We start from the raw sequence: 19,364 nt of genomic DNA on the forward strand, positions 1-19,364 counted from the left end.
GGCTTCAGTTGAAGGGAGTGAAATTGTTGCTAAGGTACTTTTATATTGTAAGATAAGATAGTGATATTACAATATAAAAGGTACGACATATTAGTCCTGAATGGCAATGCATGAGCGTCAAATGATAACGAGCAGTTCATGTATATAATATGCTACAGTTATCACTTACCGTACGTCAAGTACTTTGCCATTAAAATTACATCAAAAATATTAGTCTGTAAACTCTACATTACAAATACAATAAAACGCTCGATATGAGGTTCTTACTTGTCGGCCATTTTGTTAAATAATACCATAAACAATAATTACACAGTAGGCAGAAAACGGATTCACACTTCATCAATTGCTACCACACCTGTCCTACGCTTTAATATAAAATGTAACAACATACATGCCTGCTTTGGTTACACTCGATGGAATACAAAAACCACAAATAAAAGCATGAATGAACATATTACAATGTCAATATAAGTATCCAAAAATCCTAAATTTTTACGTCAACTGCTGACATAGTTTTAAAAGTAAACCATTAAACCACCAAACAACCAAAATATCTTTCTTAATGGATTTATAATAATAACAAAACCCTTTATTACTTTCAGATAAACAAAAGGACTCTGCTTAGCAAACGGCGACCTTATCGCTTAAAGCAATTTCTTACCAACAACCTTTTTACACAAAATATGTGCTCAATATATATATATACATATTAATTAACTAACTAAAATTACCCCACGGGATTAGGATTTCGGAGTAGAGCGCCTGTTCCATTAAGACGTCATTTGTTTGTTTACTGTTACACATATTATTGCTGACCAATGCTACGATTTATCAAAACAGTGCATCAGGGACCAAAGTGCTAACGCAGCGTCGAGACAGACTATAAACGCAACCCACGCTTGCTTATTCAGTCGATCAAGGTTGCCAACCTTACAATAATTATACCCTTAAGACCAAAATCTCGGCTCTCTAACCTCGTACATAATGGTATTTTGATTAATTTCTGGAGGTTTAGATTTTGTACAAATTTGTACTTGAATGACAACCAAAGACTAAATTTACAAGAATGCCGTATTTGTACGAGAATTTTTGTACGATTGACATCCCTAGTATCATTGTCAGTCAATAATGACTTACTTAAACACGACGCTTTGTCTACCTATTGTACAGAACAGTATGTGCATTAAATTACAACTTTACAAGAAAGTTCATAAAAGTAACTATATGGGTATTATATCCTTTAATAGTTTTTTTTAAAGATGGGATATATTCGGCCCTGTCGTCGTAAAAACGTAACAAATATATAGAAACACTTTCGTATTGTTATATTAAAACATATCATTAGCTTTATCCCATTACTTGGGGTCGGCGCAGTACGTCATTTTCTTCCACTAATCCCTATTGATGGTAATATCTGAGCAAACTTGCCTGTTATAAATACGTACAAATAAGTATTAATAATCTTATTGTCTAGTTTTTAATTATAAAGAAATATGTGTAACATATATTTGTTTAGACATAAAAGAGCATATTTCCGAGCAATCTCGATAAGACTTAATAAATGTTTTGTTTAAAGTATTTGGACGACAAAGCAGAGATCCGAACGACGATGAGTCTGCTTCGTATATTCATTAGTTGATAGTGCATTACGAAGTTTTATTTATAGGGCTAAAGCCTGGCATTCACGATGCATTCAAACACATGCCATCTGGATGGAAAACTGGCATAAAAGAGTCTATATTCTGGAGAATAATCATAATATCCTTCAATTCAACCAATTTATGTACTGTGTTTTTAAACATTATGAAGGTTATATTGAATAAAGGGTTAACAATATCACTTACTTAATTGACCATGAAATACGTTGCTAATATAATTATTAGTATATTAATCATTATAATTATGTAAATTGGCAATTGAAAAGGATGAGAGTTTTTCTGTCAGTTCTTTTCGACACGGACTACTTTCAAAACTGATAAGTGTATGTAATTAGGCCCATAGGAATAAAAAAACATTTTGACTTGATCAATTCAAGAGTTTATAAAGATGCATGATGTATTCCAATATAATTGGGTCGAAATAAGTTGCCAGAGTAGAACGGCCGATGAGTTCACTCGATCTATAATATCTTCAAAGTCTGGTATATTCTCCATAGCTCAAACATATAAATGTTGGTGTGACAAACCCAATTAACCTACTAACTACTCAATTTATCAGAACCTGACAGATCGGCCCAACTCGAGTAGTAACATGTACTGTGCGTAGGCGGCTCTACACCGTGGTCTAAATTTGATGATTTCTTTGTTATATGATATGTAATTTGAAATTCACATAAAACTATGAAGTTGTAACGATCTATTTGATAACTAAAAATATTTTTGTCAACTGAAATGTAAAATAAGCTTACTTTGTCCACCTGTTAGTACAGGGATAACGTCGTCTTTATACATGAAAATCAGTACACACTTCACGTTATCATATAACGCCCGTGATGTAATGCAATGCGGTGCATCACTAAGATGTCACGATGCCTCTATATCGACGACCTCGGTGGTCTAGCGGTCTAGCACACCGCTTTACGACCGATGGTCGCGGGTTCGATTCCTCGCACGGCACAAACATTTGTATTCATGAGTATGATTGTTTGTATCGGTCTGGGTATTTTCTATGTATAATATGTATGTATTTACGAAAAAAAATATCTATGTATTTGTATCAGTTGTCTAGGACCCATAACACAAGCTTTAGCTAGCTTAACTTGGGTCTAGATGGCGCTGTGTGAATTGTCCTGAGATTATTATTATTATTATTATATCCTACATTACTCTATAGCTTACATGGATAACCGCCATCAAAAGAGATCTATCATGGGGAAATTAACGATCCAGAGAAGAATACTCTGGAGTCGAATAATTAGGGGAACCAACCCCAATTAATAGGATAAGACCGGGAGAGTAGTTGTAGTGTTTGTAACTAATCAAAAAATACTTAACTGATTTACAAAATATATATCACCTACAGAATAATATATTATTAGCGCGTACATGCGATGTACCTATATATAAAAAGAGATCCCGCAATAGAAGTTGGGGCGAGTTAATCTATAGCTATAATAAAATGCAGCCTCTTATACGGATGCCGTTCAGGGTGTTCGAGGAATCTCGCTGGTGGTACGCTATCTAATCAGTGCATACAGATTATCCAGACCAAACAAACACGTTAGATTAGTACCGTAGCCGCGAGCTTTGCCGGCGATAAGTTGAAACTTCGACAGCAGGGATGCCATACGGAGGATACTGTACGAGGAACCGAAGATTCTTGGCCTACGGTAAGAGGATAATTTTATGTGCTCCCTCAAATATGGTTGAGTGTAATGATGGCTGGCTCATCCATAATACTCGTGAACGGGTGCTGCTTGTGGGGACTGGTCTGTTCAGGTTGCGAACACTGATAAAATTTTTTGTTCTTTGCGATAGCATATGCTGGTGGTCACTCTATTCTCCCAATTTTGAATTTTAATGACTGTGTATTATTATTAACATGTTCCACTATTATTTGAAAAAAATATGAGCTGAGTTTCTTGTCAGTTCTTCTCATCTCGATATCATTCCGAACTGACGGTAGATTTGACATATCATAAGAGTCTGTTATAGACCTACATGAATAAAGATATTTTGAATTTGAATTTTATCCATGTACAAGTTTGTACTTCATTTTAACCTACGAATATCCTGATGTACCAGGTATTTTTCATAACTTACTAGGTGTACCCGCAGTTGGTACCGCATGAAATTGGTAACCTATGATGTATAAGCTAAGCTATATTACTGTAAAGTGTTAACAAAATCCGTTTTCGCGTGAAAGAGTAACAAATACTCTTTCACCCAAAAACGGACTTGTACTCAATACAAAGACATTGTTAGTAATATGGACTGATGGGCCTATTACTAGTAACTTATGGTACATTATAAATGTTTGGTCAGGTTGACCTCCACGCGGTTCCCACTAGAAACCATCCTGATAAATTCCTAGCGAATTTATCACAATGAGCTAACTGACCTAACCTCATGTTCATCTTATCATCCTCGACTGGTGCCCTGTCAGCGTAAACCGTTAGCGCAGGAGGATGCACCATTCCATTATCATACATTAAACAAGAACAGATACATTAAGTTAATATAAGAGAAAAATCTCTTATAATAACTCAATTAGCTAACCTTCTGATATACTTCAGACTTGCTTTCTTTTATTGGCAACCCTGTTTAACACACGACGTCGCCCATTAACACATCTACAAACATAAGAAGCAGTGTAGATTGAAGAAAATACCTTTTAATTTCATTATATTTTATACTTTTTGGCTTTGATTAGGTTGCATGATTCAAAATATTATTTTTTTATGTAACTGGTAGAAAAGCCTCGCGCCGCAGCTGGTAAGTGGCAACTAGCGTCCATGAATAAATAGCACTACGCCATCATGTAAGGCCTGTTCGCCTCATGAATTGCCATTCCAGAGGACTACGGTGTCATGCATCTACACACTATATTTTTTTTAATGATGAGAATGGAATGCTGCACTTGTCTGCACTAACGGTAACCGCTGGCGGGGCACCAGTGGAGGATTATAAGCATGAGGTCATGTCAGTTAGCCCATGGTGGCAAATTCACCAGGAATTTAACATATTGATCCTGACATGGTACATTACTCGCATGGGGTTATTAATCCACATTACTAACAGTTCCCTTCCCCTACGCTATAATTTATACTTGTTTACTGACCTATTCGTTCAATAATCAAGCACGTTCATACGTCCAGAAATATACTTCTTATATGTTCTTACATACCTCTTATCTGTGCTAATACTAATATTAAAAATATGAATGTATGTACAAAAATATTTGTTTGTTATTTCAAAAGCTTCATTCATATATACCTACGTACATATTGTCTTTGACACATAAATGTACTTTTCAATTCAATTCAATTCAAATTCAATTCTAAGTGTAAAGTCGTGGGATAAAAGTAGATAATTGTAGATAAACAAACAGCATTTTCATTCTCAGCATTCTTATTAAAGACGCACGTAACTTTATTTATTTATACTACTTAAGGTTTATCAGTTATAATTACGACAATATAGTCCTTTCATCTAAAATTATCGGAGTTTATTGCTATGACAAATAAATATGATAGTGAGTTGATAATGCAAACTACACTGCTATATTCAAGTCCCTTAGTAGGCAAACAGTTCGAATACCACTGGCTTCTATTCTTACACACAACTCATGTGTCATCCATACATATGTATTTCTCTAAGGAACAGCTTATTATGGAAATTGTATTAAGATTAGAAAAAAATCAATCTAGAAATAAGCGATATTTTTGTATAATTTCTACTAAAGAGTAATAAGTACTACTTAGTAGGGAATTTTTTATTTATTTTAAAGATACACTTTAGCGCCCTCTGTTATTTCCACTACACAACAATCAGTAGCAGGACGACCAACCATTACTTCATTATATGCATCTCCCACTAGATGGCACGACAGAACAAACTCTAGCTATTCATTGATAGATGGCGTTATACTATATCACGGTTTAAATAAAACTACCAATCAGAATCGAGAACACAATGAAATGATGACAGAAAATAGGGGCTTTAGCGCGCATGGCGTCTATTTCCGTTCGCTGATAGGGCAGCCGACATTTTGTTTCAAAGTAGTGACGTACGCGTAATCGAGCATTAGGTTATGTCTTTATACGCCATTGGTTGGACTACGGAAGAAGACAAAAAACTTGCTGCATTGGTGGAACCGCATAATATTTTGTACAGTGTGAATGATTCCTATTCTTCAAGAAAGAATATTTTAGCTCGTGAAAATACATGGCAAGAAATAGGCCAGGAATTATCCAAGCCAGGTAAGAAATTCAAAAAGTTGTGACGTTTCTCGCGTGCAATTAACTGTAATGCCCTATATTTAGAAATTTGTATATGTAAAGGTCTTGTTACTGCAGATAAATATTTACTTAACTTTATTTACAAACAAATCAGTAATATATAATAAAAATTATATACTTGGTTCTACTTAAATATTTCTTAAGATTTTACATCAGTAGGTAAGCGAACCTAGCTGTAAAATTGGTGATGGCGGTATGAAAAGAAAATTCTTTCAGAATAAGCCAAAGGCGCAACCTTGTATCATCCACTATATCTAACAAGAATAAGTAATAACTTCTTAGACATAGAAAATTTGGAATTTGTATTTACAGTATTTGTAAATGAAAATTTCCAAAGTAGACATTAGTTCAAGTGGAATATCATAAGAATTTGCTTGCTTAAACAATTTAAAATTATGATATAAATAATGCTACTCATCAGATGGAATTCCTAAAGGTCTTATAAGGTCTCTAGGAATTCCTGATAAGTATTTAGTAAGGCTTAGGTGTTTATTTTTTATAAATATAACACAATTCTATTTCTCCAGGCTACACTAGAATATGTGTATTTTGTTTTCTGTTTATATTTTGTTGCTTTTTGTGTTTCATTTATTATATTTGTACCGACAACAATTATTCACAAGCTATCATTTACTTGTAGCTGCATGGGGTTAAATCTGTCAAGTATAGTATTACCTTTTATATTGTGTGCATTGAAGTTAAATAAATAAAAAATAGTAATGAGTAATGTAGGTACTGTACTTAATACTTTCAGAAAATAACAAAAACTACCTTCTTTATTTTAATCTTATTTAACTGAAATATTTCCAGTTGAAGAATGCAAGAGGCGCTGGCGTGGTCTCCGAGATGGCTATGTGAAGGGCAAGGACATGGGTACAATGCACAACATCAAGGCAGAAGTATTCGAGAAGCTTCAATTCCTCGATGAAACCATGTCGGATGCTGAAGAAACATTGAACAATACAATGGAAATGGTAGATGATGATCAGGAAAAGTCAGATTCCCCAGTAGGCATTGAGCAGCAAGTTATTACTGATAATCAGGAATATTATGAGGTTTGTTTGCATATCATATAATATCTGAATAAAAGAAGAATTGAAACAATTATACATGCATATGCATGAGTATAATGACAGAGACATATTATAAAATTATTATTAATAATAAATAATAAAATGTCATCTGGCACTGTGGATAATCAAAATGTATTATTAAAAGCCTATTATGTTGTAGATTTAATAAAGAATATCTATTGCAAAAAGTTATACATATAATACTAAACACATACATAATAATATAATTATAACATGCACTTGATACAATACTAATCCACAGCCAACTGATGTTTTGGCATTCAAAAGTAAAATATATTAAACTCTTGAACAGATGAACTTCAAAACAAAGTTTCTTAATTAGACTGTATAATACTGAACTAGTTTGAATTATTCTATTTTTTTCTTAATCAGATGGTTTATGTTTTACACATTTATCATAACTGTAATCAGTTTAAGTTACGGAATAATCTAAGACAATATACTGTTTAATAATAAACATATATATAAAAAAATATTTTGACACATTTCAGATCACAGTTGTAGATGGACCACAGGAATCTACAAATGTAAAACAATTTATTAAAATATTGCCAAAAAAGGACATAAAAGTGGACCCCTTAAAGAAAATAAAAAGAAAGTGTGGTAGAAAAAAGTCATTACCAATACCTAGGAACATACCTCCTATAAAAATCCTGCCAAAACCTATACTCTTAAATCAGCCAAAACCGATACTTCTGAACCAGCCTGCAAAAGTAGTACAGTATGTAGAAGATCAAAAGACACCCGAGCAGAGGTCAGAAGTCATAGACAAACTTATAGAGAGAATTCTAAAAGAGAACACAAATGAAATTGATGTATTCTTTAGAAGTATGGCTGCCAGTGTGAGAAAGTTACAACCAAATCTTATACCTAAAGTAAAAATGGAAGTGTGCAATGTAATAGCAAAATACGAAATGCAGAGTTTTGACAAAAACACACAAAAATACTAACAGACATATATATATATATATATATATATATATTAGTAAGATTTGTGATAAATACCTGATTTAAATACTAGCCTACAATGTATGCATGTATTATGTTTAATGTTCACAAGTTATTTCAATTAATGTGTATATTGTTCTAGATTTAATTAAAGTTTAAATGTTTTTTTTTTCATTATTCATAGAATTCATTGTTAATTCTATAATTAAAATAAATATTGATTTATACTAAAAATAAAGGTTATTTATTGTCAACTCCATTTACAAAGAACTAAAATTTAATAGCTACCTTTAATAAGTACTATCTGGTAGAAACTGGAACATTTTAAATTAAAAAGTACTTGTATAAAGTTAAATACTGTAAATGTCAATTTTATTACAGACATGTAACATTTTAAACAGATTTCTTTGATTCTTTGTTGCTGTCATTATTCTTATTACAACATTTTTTAAACAAACAAAAACTTTATTCGTTAGAAATATAGAAATCTTACCTCTATAGAATATTAGTGTAGATAAACTAATAATATTAGTTAAGAAATCAAATAGAATAACAATCGACTATTTTAGACAATCAGGTGTATGTGGAATTAAAATCATGCTACAATTTTCTTATTGTTAAAATTATTACAATGTACACAGAATGTTAAGTATAATAATTTAGTAACGGTACCAGTTACATTTGTCCAGGATTTTTAAGTCCACCGCCTCCATTTCATTAACGCTATATCGTGGGGAGAGAATGAAAGCTAATTAAAATTGATTGTCCCCTATATTTGTGTGGACATGGGTCAGTGTTGTACATTGCTAATGTACAGTCAATTATTTATATGTGGATTGTCGACTCATATATTTTTAGTTATACCTCATGCAATAATTAATGCGAATCTGCTTGTTTACATTGTTTAACATAATAGAGAATTAACAATTTATACCTACATATAAAAATTAATTAATAATGAACAAGAAATTTAACAAAAAAATAATTTTAACGTTTCATTAGACACGTGAAAAGAAGACGAAGAAAAGAAAAAAGAATGTGCGGTATTAGATCAGTTAGAACGACAAATATATGTACAGATGCAGCTGAATATGAGTACAATGTACTCATTTCAGCAATTATTTTACATTGAACACATTGTTCACGCCATTCTCATTACGGCTACTGCGTCAGATGCACGCAACTCCTTTAAAATTACTACAAAATATAAATATCATAATAATTTTATACTTATTTATATAAAACTATCTACCCGCCCTGGCTTCGCACGGCTGTACATGTATTATACATATAAACCTTAAATAACTCTATTGCTGAAAACTTCATTAAAATCCGTTGCGTATTTTAAAAGATCTACACGAACACACTAAGCCGTTCATTTTATAATATGTAAACATAATATAATATTTAATGGCATTGCATTTTGTTTTCATATGGGAAATCTGTCATACCTTTGCTCTATTATATGACCAAAATTTATTTCAACGAAAACGAAATTTATCACTATCAAATATACTTTTTCAGAGGGGTAAGAGCATTCTATACTCGTATCTCTATCATACAGCCGCAGCCATGTTGTCTTTTCGCACAAGCATCGCTCAACCCCCGTATTCTTACCCCAAAATAAGACTAGGGAAGTAATATGTTCTATATTGTCTTTTGTTGGCATAATAAATCTCGAGGGCTCAGCAGAGCGAATAAATAAATAATTACAGGTTAAAGCTACTTTTAGGGTAAATAAAATTTCATATAGAGTATTTTCAACCGATTGCCAAGATCATGGTAGGTTTTTATCTATCTATATTTCTATACTAATATTATAAAGAGATAAAGTTTGCAAGTTTGAATTTCCGGAGTAATTTCAGTTACTACTAAACTGATTTGGTAAATTACCAATATGAGCGAAACTGTAAAAAGAAGTGTTGCAAAAATAGAAATATTTGCAGACGAAGTTACTCAGCTCAATTTTGTGTATAAACAAATATTCATCCTTTTTATATTTAGTTGAAATTATTACAATATTAAATAGGTATATATACTATTTATAATAGGTACATAGAATGCCATAAATAAGAAGCATTGGAATATAAAAGTCTGAAAGTCCATCAAGGCATAATAATTAGGAGAAAGACATTGCTGATAAGGGAACTATCGGTCGTCATTGCGAGTAATGTACCTTGACAGGTCATCTCAACTATTCTAGCTGGAAACAAGCATCACGATTAATTCGTTGCGATTATCTAACCGAAACCTGAAAGTGATTGAAATGGAAAACAATATGACGGTCCATCTGATAATAAGTGGCAATATAAATGTACTTAAACACGTCATAAAGTTACTACCGTGATGCCCTTCAAGCGTTGCCATTCCATAAAACTAAGATCTTGTGCTTCCAAATCCTGTAATATCTATGCTTCAACCAAAAACAACTAACAAAAGAAAACTGATTGGCGGAAGAAATTGATGAGACACAGTAAAACCAGACGACTTTGTACAAAGTCTAACAGGATAATCCTTCTCCTCTCATGCTTAACTGATAACCCGCTAGTATATTTTAACCTACAATCAGAAAACTATTCCAATAATAAATAAGTGTAAATTAGATAAAGATTATATATGCGCAATTCCGCATTGCGTATAACCCCGTACCTACACCGCTAACTACCACCTCTATGAGGGGGAAAGGGGATTGTTAGTAATGGGAACTAGTAATCCCCATTGCTAGCAATGTACCATGTTAGGTCGACCTCCACGTGGTTCCTCCTGGAAACCATTGTTATAAATTCCTAGTGAATTTGTCACGATGGGCTAACTGACCTGACCTCATGTTTATCTTATCATCCTCCACTGGTGCCCCGCCCGGGTAAACCGTTAGCGCAGTCGGGCGGTACACCATTTCATTATCATCCCAAAAAAAAAAACCCCGTACCTACACTTTTCTATTTGTACAAAATGGTTTATTTTATACGGATCATTAGTTATCGCAATATTCTATGATTTAAATGTTTGTAATAAAAAAATAAAAGAAAATTAATTTCTTTCTAGACTAAAATCTATATATTACTATATAGCGTAAGGCGGGGCGTCTAGACAACCCACCTCGGTTCAGTGACCGACAATCTGCGCACAGTTGGGCAGAATCGGTAATCTCCGTTTTCGGGAAAATCGATAACTTTTTCGTTAATAATTTAAAAACTGAAGTGGAAAAGGGATAAAAGACAAGACGTAAAGAACTTCATTAATTATAAATACAATACCTAGCTGCCTAGATACCGTAAGATAAATAATAAAAGAAGAGGGCGTATCGAAGAAAAAATTAAATGAGGTTGTAACAAAGAAAGATTGTAACAAATTATTAAAAATAAAATTTAAAATTAAATCTCTAATATACCTCCAACAACTTGTTCAAATCCTAATTCCCATTGGACAACTAGAAACTGAGATTTCCAATTTCCTTTATTTATATTTTTATTAACTTTATTTTTATTTATATATTTCATAATTTGGAGCTATCTCGCTCAAATTAGCTTTTAAACAAAATAAAACGAATCCAAATCTGTATTTTCTTTTTGGAACAATTTACATACATTTCCAGATACTATTATTTATTGACAACTGTTTAATTACCCCAACTTATAGGAATGCAAATTTAAAATATATTGTCATAAAATTAGGTAACCTATGTATGTATTTAAAAGTAAACTAATATAGATTACATTAAAATTTTCATAATACTCCTATATCAATCAACTAAGTTCTTGTACAGTCTATGCGGTATACAGACTTCTCTTTAAAAAAAAACAAAAACAAAGAGAATACTTCTTTCTATATTAGTGGCATATGAATAGGGCTAGAAGATTTAAAGGGGTACTAGCATACAAGGGGAAGTTTCAACAATGTAACTGGCAACACGCTACACATAATATATTCCATGTGAGTGTAGAGCCGTTTATTTAACAAGAAACATTTATAAATTGGACTGGAATCGTTTCAAATATTAATATCATAATTTGAAAAATGTTCTTTTATTAAATCGCAAATGGTACGATTTCTGAGGCAATCAATCAAGATCTTCATTCAAGGTCTGGTGATTCGATAACTAAAAAATCTTTTAAGACACTTCTCAGAATTTTTTTCATAAATACGTTTTTTTCTCTAATTGCAATGGCAAAGAAGCTACAACCCACTTGATAGTAAGTGATAACCGTTTAGTTAGTGTAACACCAGTATATTAACTGTGTATATATTTGTACATGAATAGCTCCACAATCATGTAAGTTGTGACGACCGTGGTACCATTAATGCGTTGCCATTTCGGAGAACTAAGACCTCATTTCTCTTATCCTGTAATTTCACTACCTAATCTGTACTCTACAACTAATTGAGGTGAGACTGAGGTACCCAAGCAGACGACTGCTTACAAAATCTAACTGGATACCTATATGTTCAGATTTGCACCTTGTTTCTTGATATAAAAGGATCTATTTCAAATTTATCTACATGGCGTTTAGGCTTGGTATTCCCTTTACCACGTATAGAGCTAACGTTACCGATAACATGACGGCAGATAAAGATTTACAGGTGCTAGTAAATAAAGGTAGAGTGATGTGATCTGATTAGATACAGTCAGTTTAGTCTACGAAGTGAATATCGCGTGCAGTGGTACTGTTTTTAATACTTTATTTCATTCCGCAAAAGCACTACAACATTTGCAAAATCAGTACAGGCTTAGGTAAACCTTATTATGAAAGTGATAGCGACTCTTTTTATTTATCAGATACAAAGACCAGACCGAAATACAAAGCAAACAACTGTATGCGCATTTTATTTCAGTTTGTTGTATATTGTTGATTTTTATCAGCGACTGTATAGTCTGCAAAATATATATATTATGGGGCAATACTGCGGCATAAATAATATTAAATTGCCTGAATTAAAAAAAAACACATAAAACTAAAACTGTCTCGCAAGAAGAAATAAAAAGTTTATGAAATAAATAAATAAAAATAAAAGAGCCTCGTGTCAAAAAATATATAATCTGAGAAAATCTCGTACATTAGTTCCCCTTGACTTGCTAATCTCGAATATGACCGATATTCGTAAGCAAAAAGTCTCGTAGTAACTTGTATGAGTATTATTGAGTATGTTCTCATACAAAAAGCGAAAAATCTCGTAATATTTGCATGCCTGTACTGTTGGTACATCCCTGCTGACATCAAAGACTAAGTTCGCAATACCTGCACTTAGGTAGATACTTATACGCCCCACCCTTACTTGACGTCAATAGGCTGGGGAATCTGTTTAAACTAGTAACAAGCATTGACATATACATATATACCAACGTAGGTACTACACGTCTGCCCAGATATATGTACGTTTACATACCAAGAAGAAAAGAGTGTGATACATTTTCATTTGTTTTCTTTACATTTATACACACTTCTCACTGATATATGAATATATGGTGTCTACAAAAAAGCAATGTATTACATTCTGTAAAAAGTCTGCAAAATATAGGTTCGCTAGCTGTTACCCGCGAGTTCGTTTACTTTTTTGAGTTAAAAGATAGCCCTCATCTTCGTCAAACTTCTTTAAGCTCCATTTAGGCTCCGTTAATCGTGGAAACGTAAGAAAGAAGACAGACACACTTTCGGCTTTACAGAATAGTAGCTAATACGAGTGTTTAAATAATTTAAACTGACTGATTTTTTAAATTTAAGTATTAAATAATCAAATTATAAAATTTTATAATTATAATGCACAGCAAACTAAATGGTATTCAATAAAATAGTGTGACCCGTAGACCCGTACGAATAATATTATATACTATAATAGTAAATACGTACGAATAATATAATACTAATACCAAAAACGTGTCAATTTATATTTCTTACTGAACTCCTTCATGTGAAGTTGTAAAGGCCAGCTACGGCCGACAATATTAGAATAGTTCGAAAAATAATTACTCTCCTGTAATGGAAACACTAATATTATTATTGGATAAAACAAATTAAATTCTACATCACTCGCCTCCACAGATTGTATTCAAATATATACAGCAACACATTTGACAATGTCCATTTCGATTTAAAAATGTAAAGTTAAAACGATTATTTATAAGAGCAACATACAAGTTTCTTACTTATTCTTCTTCTGATGAGACATTTATATTAGATTGATATGAAATACGTCAATAACAAACTGAGTGGTAGGTTCGAGTGTTCAATCAATGGTCCCCCAAGTATGAGTCACTGATCAGTCCGCTATTACGGTATTAGAGGGTCGTGGAGCTGTCTCGATTCAGGGGGTCAATACATCTCAATTTACACTTTCTGTCGTATGTAATAACAGATACCTTAAGCTAATGGATCGACACAGAACAAAGTAATTTGATGTCTGGCCTTGTAGGTTGTAGACATAGAGGTATACTTTGTAAAAAGTCATATTCGTGGATATCTCAATCACACCTATTTCAGCCACTAATTTTAAAAAGTCGTCTCCGTCTCTTCTTTCTCTGTTATTTCAGCCGCTAAGCAGTTTGCTTTGTATGCTGTATTTCGGTTGTACGGTAAAATTAGGTAGTCAAATTACAGGATAAAAGCCATGATATCTTAGTCCTTTAAAATGGCAACGCTTACCATCTGGTGGACTATCGATTCCTTTGCCATTCCACAATTATAAAAAAGTATTGCTTGTAATTACTTTTTAATACTCCCTAGATATTAAGGCAGACATTGCATTCATGAAACTAACACCTACTTTAATGCAGTTTGAATAAATATGAGTCAGTGAATAAATAATTTAAAAAAGTAATTGTAACTTTTTCAGAAACTATTCATGAAAAAGGACACATTACATGAACAATAGGAAACAAATCCTCACCAAGACAATAGATCTTGCCAGTTGTAAGAACCTCGACTGTCGTATCCTACATTTACGTTATATCTTAGAATCACGGACAAAACTACGATGCAGCGTAGCAAAGAAACGGTTTGTTTTGCTTTGTTGCATCACATCACATTGAATATGCGTTGGCGGAGTTTATGAATTTTTCCTAATAAATTCTATATTCTATAGAGAATATACACATTTACTGACAAAATAGCATACTTATTTCTTTATTATTTATATAGGCTGTGATAAAAATGTAAATTCGGCAATTTAATCTCATATAAGTATATATAACAAAAAATATTGATACTCTATTTTATAAAGTGAAATATAATTCATAAATGGCTGTAACTAAGTTGAATTAGAATTAAAGTAATTCTATGTGGATAGTGGTTCTATAATATTTTTATTGGGTTGTTTGGGCTATTGTCAGATGTGTAGCACCTGTAGCACTGCGACCTACATAGATCTATTGTGCTCGCCCTTTTCAGAGTTCGCTACCTAGACCCGTCAGGGACAAGAATTGAAGGATATTCTTAGGAGCGATCGTTTTTATCTCCTCGGGAAAGAGTGTAAACTTTCCAAAGGAGATATTTCGTTTATGCATGAGTGGGCGGTTCTATAATAACTGATCATCCATTTGCGAACTGATTAAAATTTATTTGAAATCAATTTAAGCAACAAATAACCAAAGATCTTCTATCCTTTACATGCTTCGCCTCATTACTAACATTATTACTGGATTTGTTACCTCTTGACATTTCAAATGTTCAGCCAATGGTTAGGTTTAGCTATCATGTATTGGTCATAGACAAGGCATAGGCATAACATTTCATCACAGTCAATAAATATATGTTGGGGAGTATTATGGATTTCTCAATTGGTTATTATGGTGATTCTAATAAAACTAGGTATAATTGTGGATAAAGGAAAATAATTTGCTTCAGTATACTGTGAAAAGATTAATTACAATAAAAAAAAAAACAAAAGAAGAACAGTGACAGGAACATCTAAAAATATATGGCTATAAAAAATGTATTAACAAGGAGGTTTAATTTACAATAACATAACTAGGATCAGATCGCACGGAAGAAGCTTTTATGTAAAGAATTTATGTATCCATATTATTTATAGCATATTTATTTATTTTTGTGTATATATTGTATATTTCTATATCTTTATAGTTCTTATTGTCACAGTTTATCTATTTCTACCTAAAGGTTAGCTGGTAGAGAATACCATATAGCATTAAGCTCGCCTTTTATAAATGTGATTTTGTAGAATAAAAAAAGAAGTATCAGACATTTATAAAAAGAATACATAAAAATATTTTCCTATAATACCAATATCTCAATCTATTTGAGTAACGTGTCTAAAAAAATATTCATATACATTATCACGGTGACACGATCTCAATTCGGTGTTCAACAGACGCGCGATTTGATTATCCTGACAAGATCACTGCTCAGCATCAATAATTCGATATGTAACACGATAATATCTTGTGGTTATTGGATAGCTGTCGTCATATATAAACGATAGCTATCTAAAAACATTATAATATGCTAAGGTTTATCTAGTATATAATTATTTTTGAACTGCTTTCTTTGTATTGATATATCAAATTATATTCATATAATAGAATATTATAGATTTTTTTTTAAATACAATAAATATTTTATGTTACAAAATCACAATATACCAAAATCAACATCATATAATAAGTAATTATAGCATTATAGGTAAGTATTATGATAATTTGGGTCTACCTCTACAAATTAAAATGTTAAAACATTTATTCAATATTAAATCAACAATTTTGAAGTCTGTGGAACAAACTTTTACGATTATGAAATATAAATCCATTTTAATTAAAAGTCTTTCGTCACGCTTGTAATTGTTTAGAAAAAGTTAATATCATTCTTGGGTAATAAACACTTACACTTTAGATACAATCGCAATAACATCAATATTCAATTTTCTGCATCACAGCGAGAGTGCAGAATTACTTTAGCGTGAACAAATGAAAATACAAAAGAAACCTTGAATACGATAAGAAAATCAAGCGACAGATAAACGTTTGTTGTTAGTTTTTTTCAACACCAGTAAGTTAAATAACTGACAGCTTGTATTAAGACAGATGTATAGATGCAGTTCATTTCTTAGAAATCCTCTTTACCACGATAACGCAAGCTATCAAACAACAAAATAAATGTTTGCGGACTACCTAGTCCGCATTAAAAATTATATAAATTTTATCATTATTTTAAAATTATTAAATTTCCTATCAATAACAATATTTTAAAAATAGAAACAGACAAAAAGTACAACAGTTCCGTTTCAACTTTTTGACTCTGGAACTCTAAGATCCAAATGGATGCGCAAGAGAAGCAAAAATAACACATCTATCTTGTCCTATTCTACGTTTGCATGGCGGAGAAACTACGGTGATGTTAATCATAGAAAAATCATATTATCATGTATAAGTACATATAGTAAAAGTTCATAATATGGCATCAGAATTAGACAAGAACATAATCGTTTAAAAGAACTTATGAGTCCTAGAAATATCAGTCTATCTAGACACATACCTGTGTGGACGTGAACCGCCGGCTGCCGGAGCGGCTGAGCGTTCCACCTCGAACATTGCTGTCGGAGAGGTCGACGTCACCACCACCATCAGCAGCACGCCTGCGCGATAACTCGCATAACTCTGCTATTGGTTGCACCTGTTATTAAATTCGCGATTTAGTATAAATAAAATAGAAGAATTCATCATATACTAGCTATCGCTTCGTATGGGTGTACATGTATTACAAATATGAACCTTCCTTTTGAATCAATCTATCTATTGCTAAATTGCATTAAAATCTGTTGCGTAGATTGAAAGATAAGCGAACAGACAGCGGAAACGACTTTATTTTATACTATGTAATATACTGACTTGGTATAATTAGGCTTCATAAAAGAACCTCTAGAAATAGTCATAAATTTAAATAGTTTCCAAATGTAGCGGCCAATTGGTTAACTGTTATGATCACCCATCTTAAGGAAACCAATTCTTTACTGAACTGGAATATATACATATATATTAGTCAACCCGATGAGATTCATAATTCTAACCCAAGTCATACTGGATTAACAGTTTACATAGGTCATTCTTTTAGCAACCATTAGAAAAAAGATGATCAAACGACAAACAAATCCAAAATCATCTAGGATTTTATAACAAGGATTTCATGAAATTTCTAATGGCATATGCGTGTACCACAAAATATTTTCACAGTGCGTACAAGTATGCACAAACAATTCTAATATTACATACTTTTACCAATAAATTGCAATATGCTGTAACTAGTTAAGATTCCTCCGTTCGTTAATAACATACCACACATAAGATCTATTACACAAATTACTATTTGTGTCATGCAATCCATGTAGCGACTTTAACGGAAAATGCACCTAAGTAAAAGTGTTAAGTGGACAGGACGCCATAACGAAAGTGGTTTCACAGTAGTCTTGTAAACTCACATGAGAAAGTCTAAAACCTATATATCTACATCACCACATTTTTCTACTCTATAATTAAAAATATTCCATACTGACTGTATATCGGTATTTCGCAGACACTACTGTTAAAAGACATGAATGTAGAGGGTTTCTAAAAAACATTTGTACACTATATGGTTTACAAAACTAGAATACAAAAAAAAACTATTAGTATGAAAATATTTGTCCATGAACAACATCATATGAATTATTAACAAGGCGTCTATACCTTAAACAGAAGTTACGATACTAAAATTATCCAAGATATACATGTATATTAAAAGATACATTTCAAATAAATCAAATACAGTTCAGCACGTTCCTACAGACTTTTAGATCATTATTGTAACACTAAGAATAAAACTTTTTAATGAAGCAATAAAAGTTTCAACAGTTTAGCCATCACTTGCAATATCATGATAAATTACCACTAACGAGACGTTGATGTTATGTCTGTCAGTTGAACACTGTGCTTAAACGTTAAAATAAAATTAATGTTTCATTTGAATAATTTCACAGAAAACGTTGGTGGTCACGCGACGAGATCAGAATAATGTCTGTATACTGTTAGTAACGGTTCAGCAAATTGTGTGGCAAAATGATTAGAACTTCTTCGAAATGATAATAAAAATATTGGATGAAACAGTAATGTATGCAACTAAACAGCCTTGTTTCACGATAAGTTAAAACATGAAATTATACTCAGATAAAAACCAGTACAGTAATATTTCCAAGATGTAGATAGATCAATTTGATATTAACATAGGTCAAGGAACGCACATTCATTAAAAACACTTGAAATATTCATAGAATAATTAAGCGGATACTATGTGTTTAATTGATCATTATATAGGAAATTAATTATGTAAATTATTAATAGAATAACAACCATTTTTATAAACTTATATTAGATCTTATTGATT

At 32.1% G+C, this 19,364-nt stretch overlaps 2 protein-coding genes across 2 annotated transcripts in view; one reads left to right on the forward strand and one right to left on the reverse strand.

The window, feature by feature from the left end:
* Nucleotides 1–19,364, reverse strand: part of LOC131847268 (unconventional myosin-XVIIIa) — a 221,851-nt gene that overhangs the window by 167,364 nt on the left and 35,123 nt on the right. The window contains exon 4 of the mRNA XM_059196802.1: nt 17,484–17,621. Within this exon, the coding sequence (XP_059052785.1) occupies nt 17,484–17,621 (138 nt within the window). The remainder of the gene's footprint in view (nt 1–17,483; nt 17,622–19,364) is intronic.
* LOC131847261 (uncharacterized) lies at nt 5,669–8,157 on the forward strand. The gene is made up of 3 exons (XM_059196790.1): nt 5,669–5,920; nt 6,770–7,014; nt 7,545–8,157. Exons 1-3 carry the CDS (start codon nt 5,752–5,754, stop codon nt 8,001–8,003), a joined length of 873 nt encoding a protein of 290 aa, XP_059052773.1. The 5' UTR covers nt 5,669–5,751; the 3' UTR covers nt 8,004–8,157.

The sequence above is a fragment of the Achroia grisella genome, unplaced genomic scaffold (assembly GCF_030625045.1).
Source record: "Achroia grisella isolate CSIRO2021 unplaced genomic scaffold, CSIRO_AGI_Agris_v1 utg109, whole genome shotgun sequence".
Lineage (NCBI taxonomy): Eukaryota > Metazoa > Arthropoda > Insecta > Lepidoptera > Pyralidae > Achroia > Achroia grisella.

Coding starts and splice junctions, on each gene's coding strand:
- LOC131847261 (XM_059196790.1), top strand. CDS start 5,752: ATGTCTTTATACGCCATTGGTTGGACTACGGAAGAAGACAAAAAACTT. Junction 5,921..6,769: donor CCAGGAATTATCCAAGCCAG/GTAAGAAATTCA, acceptor AAATATTTCCAG/TTGAAGAATGCAAGAGGCGC. Junction 7,015..7,544: donor ATAATCAGGAATATTATGAG/GTTTGTTTGCAT, acceptor GACACATTTCAG/ATCACAGTTGTAGATGGACC.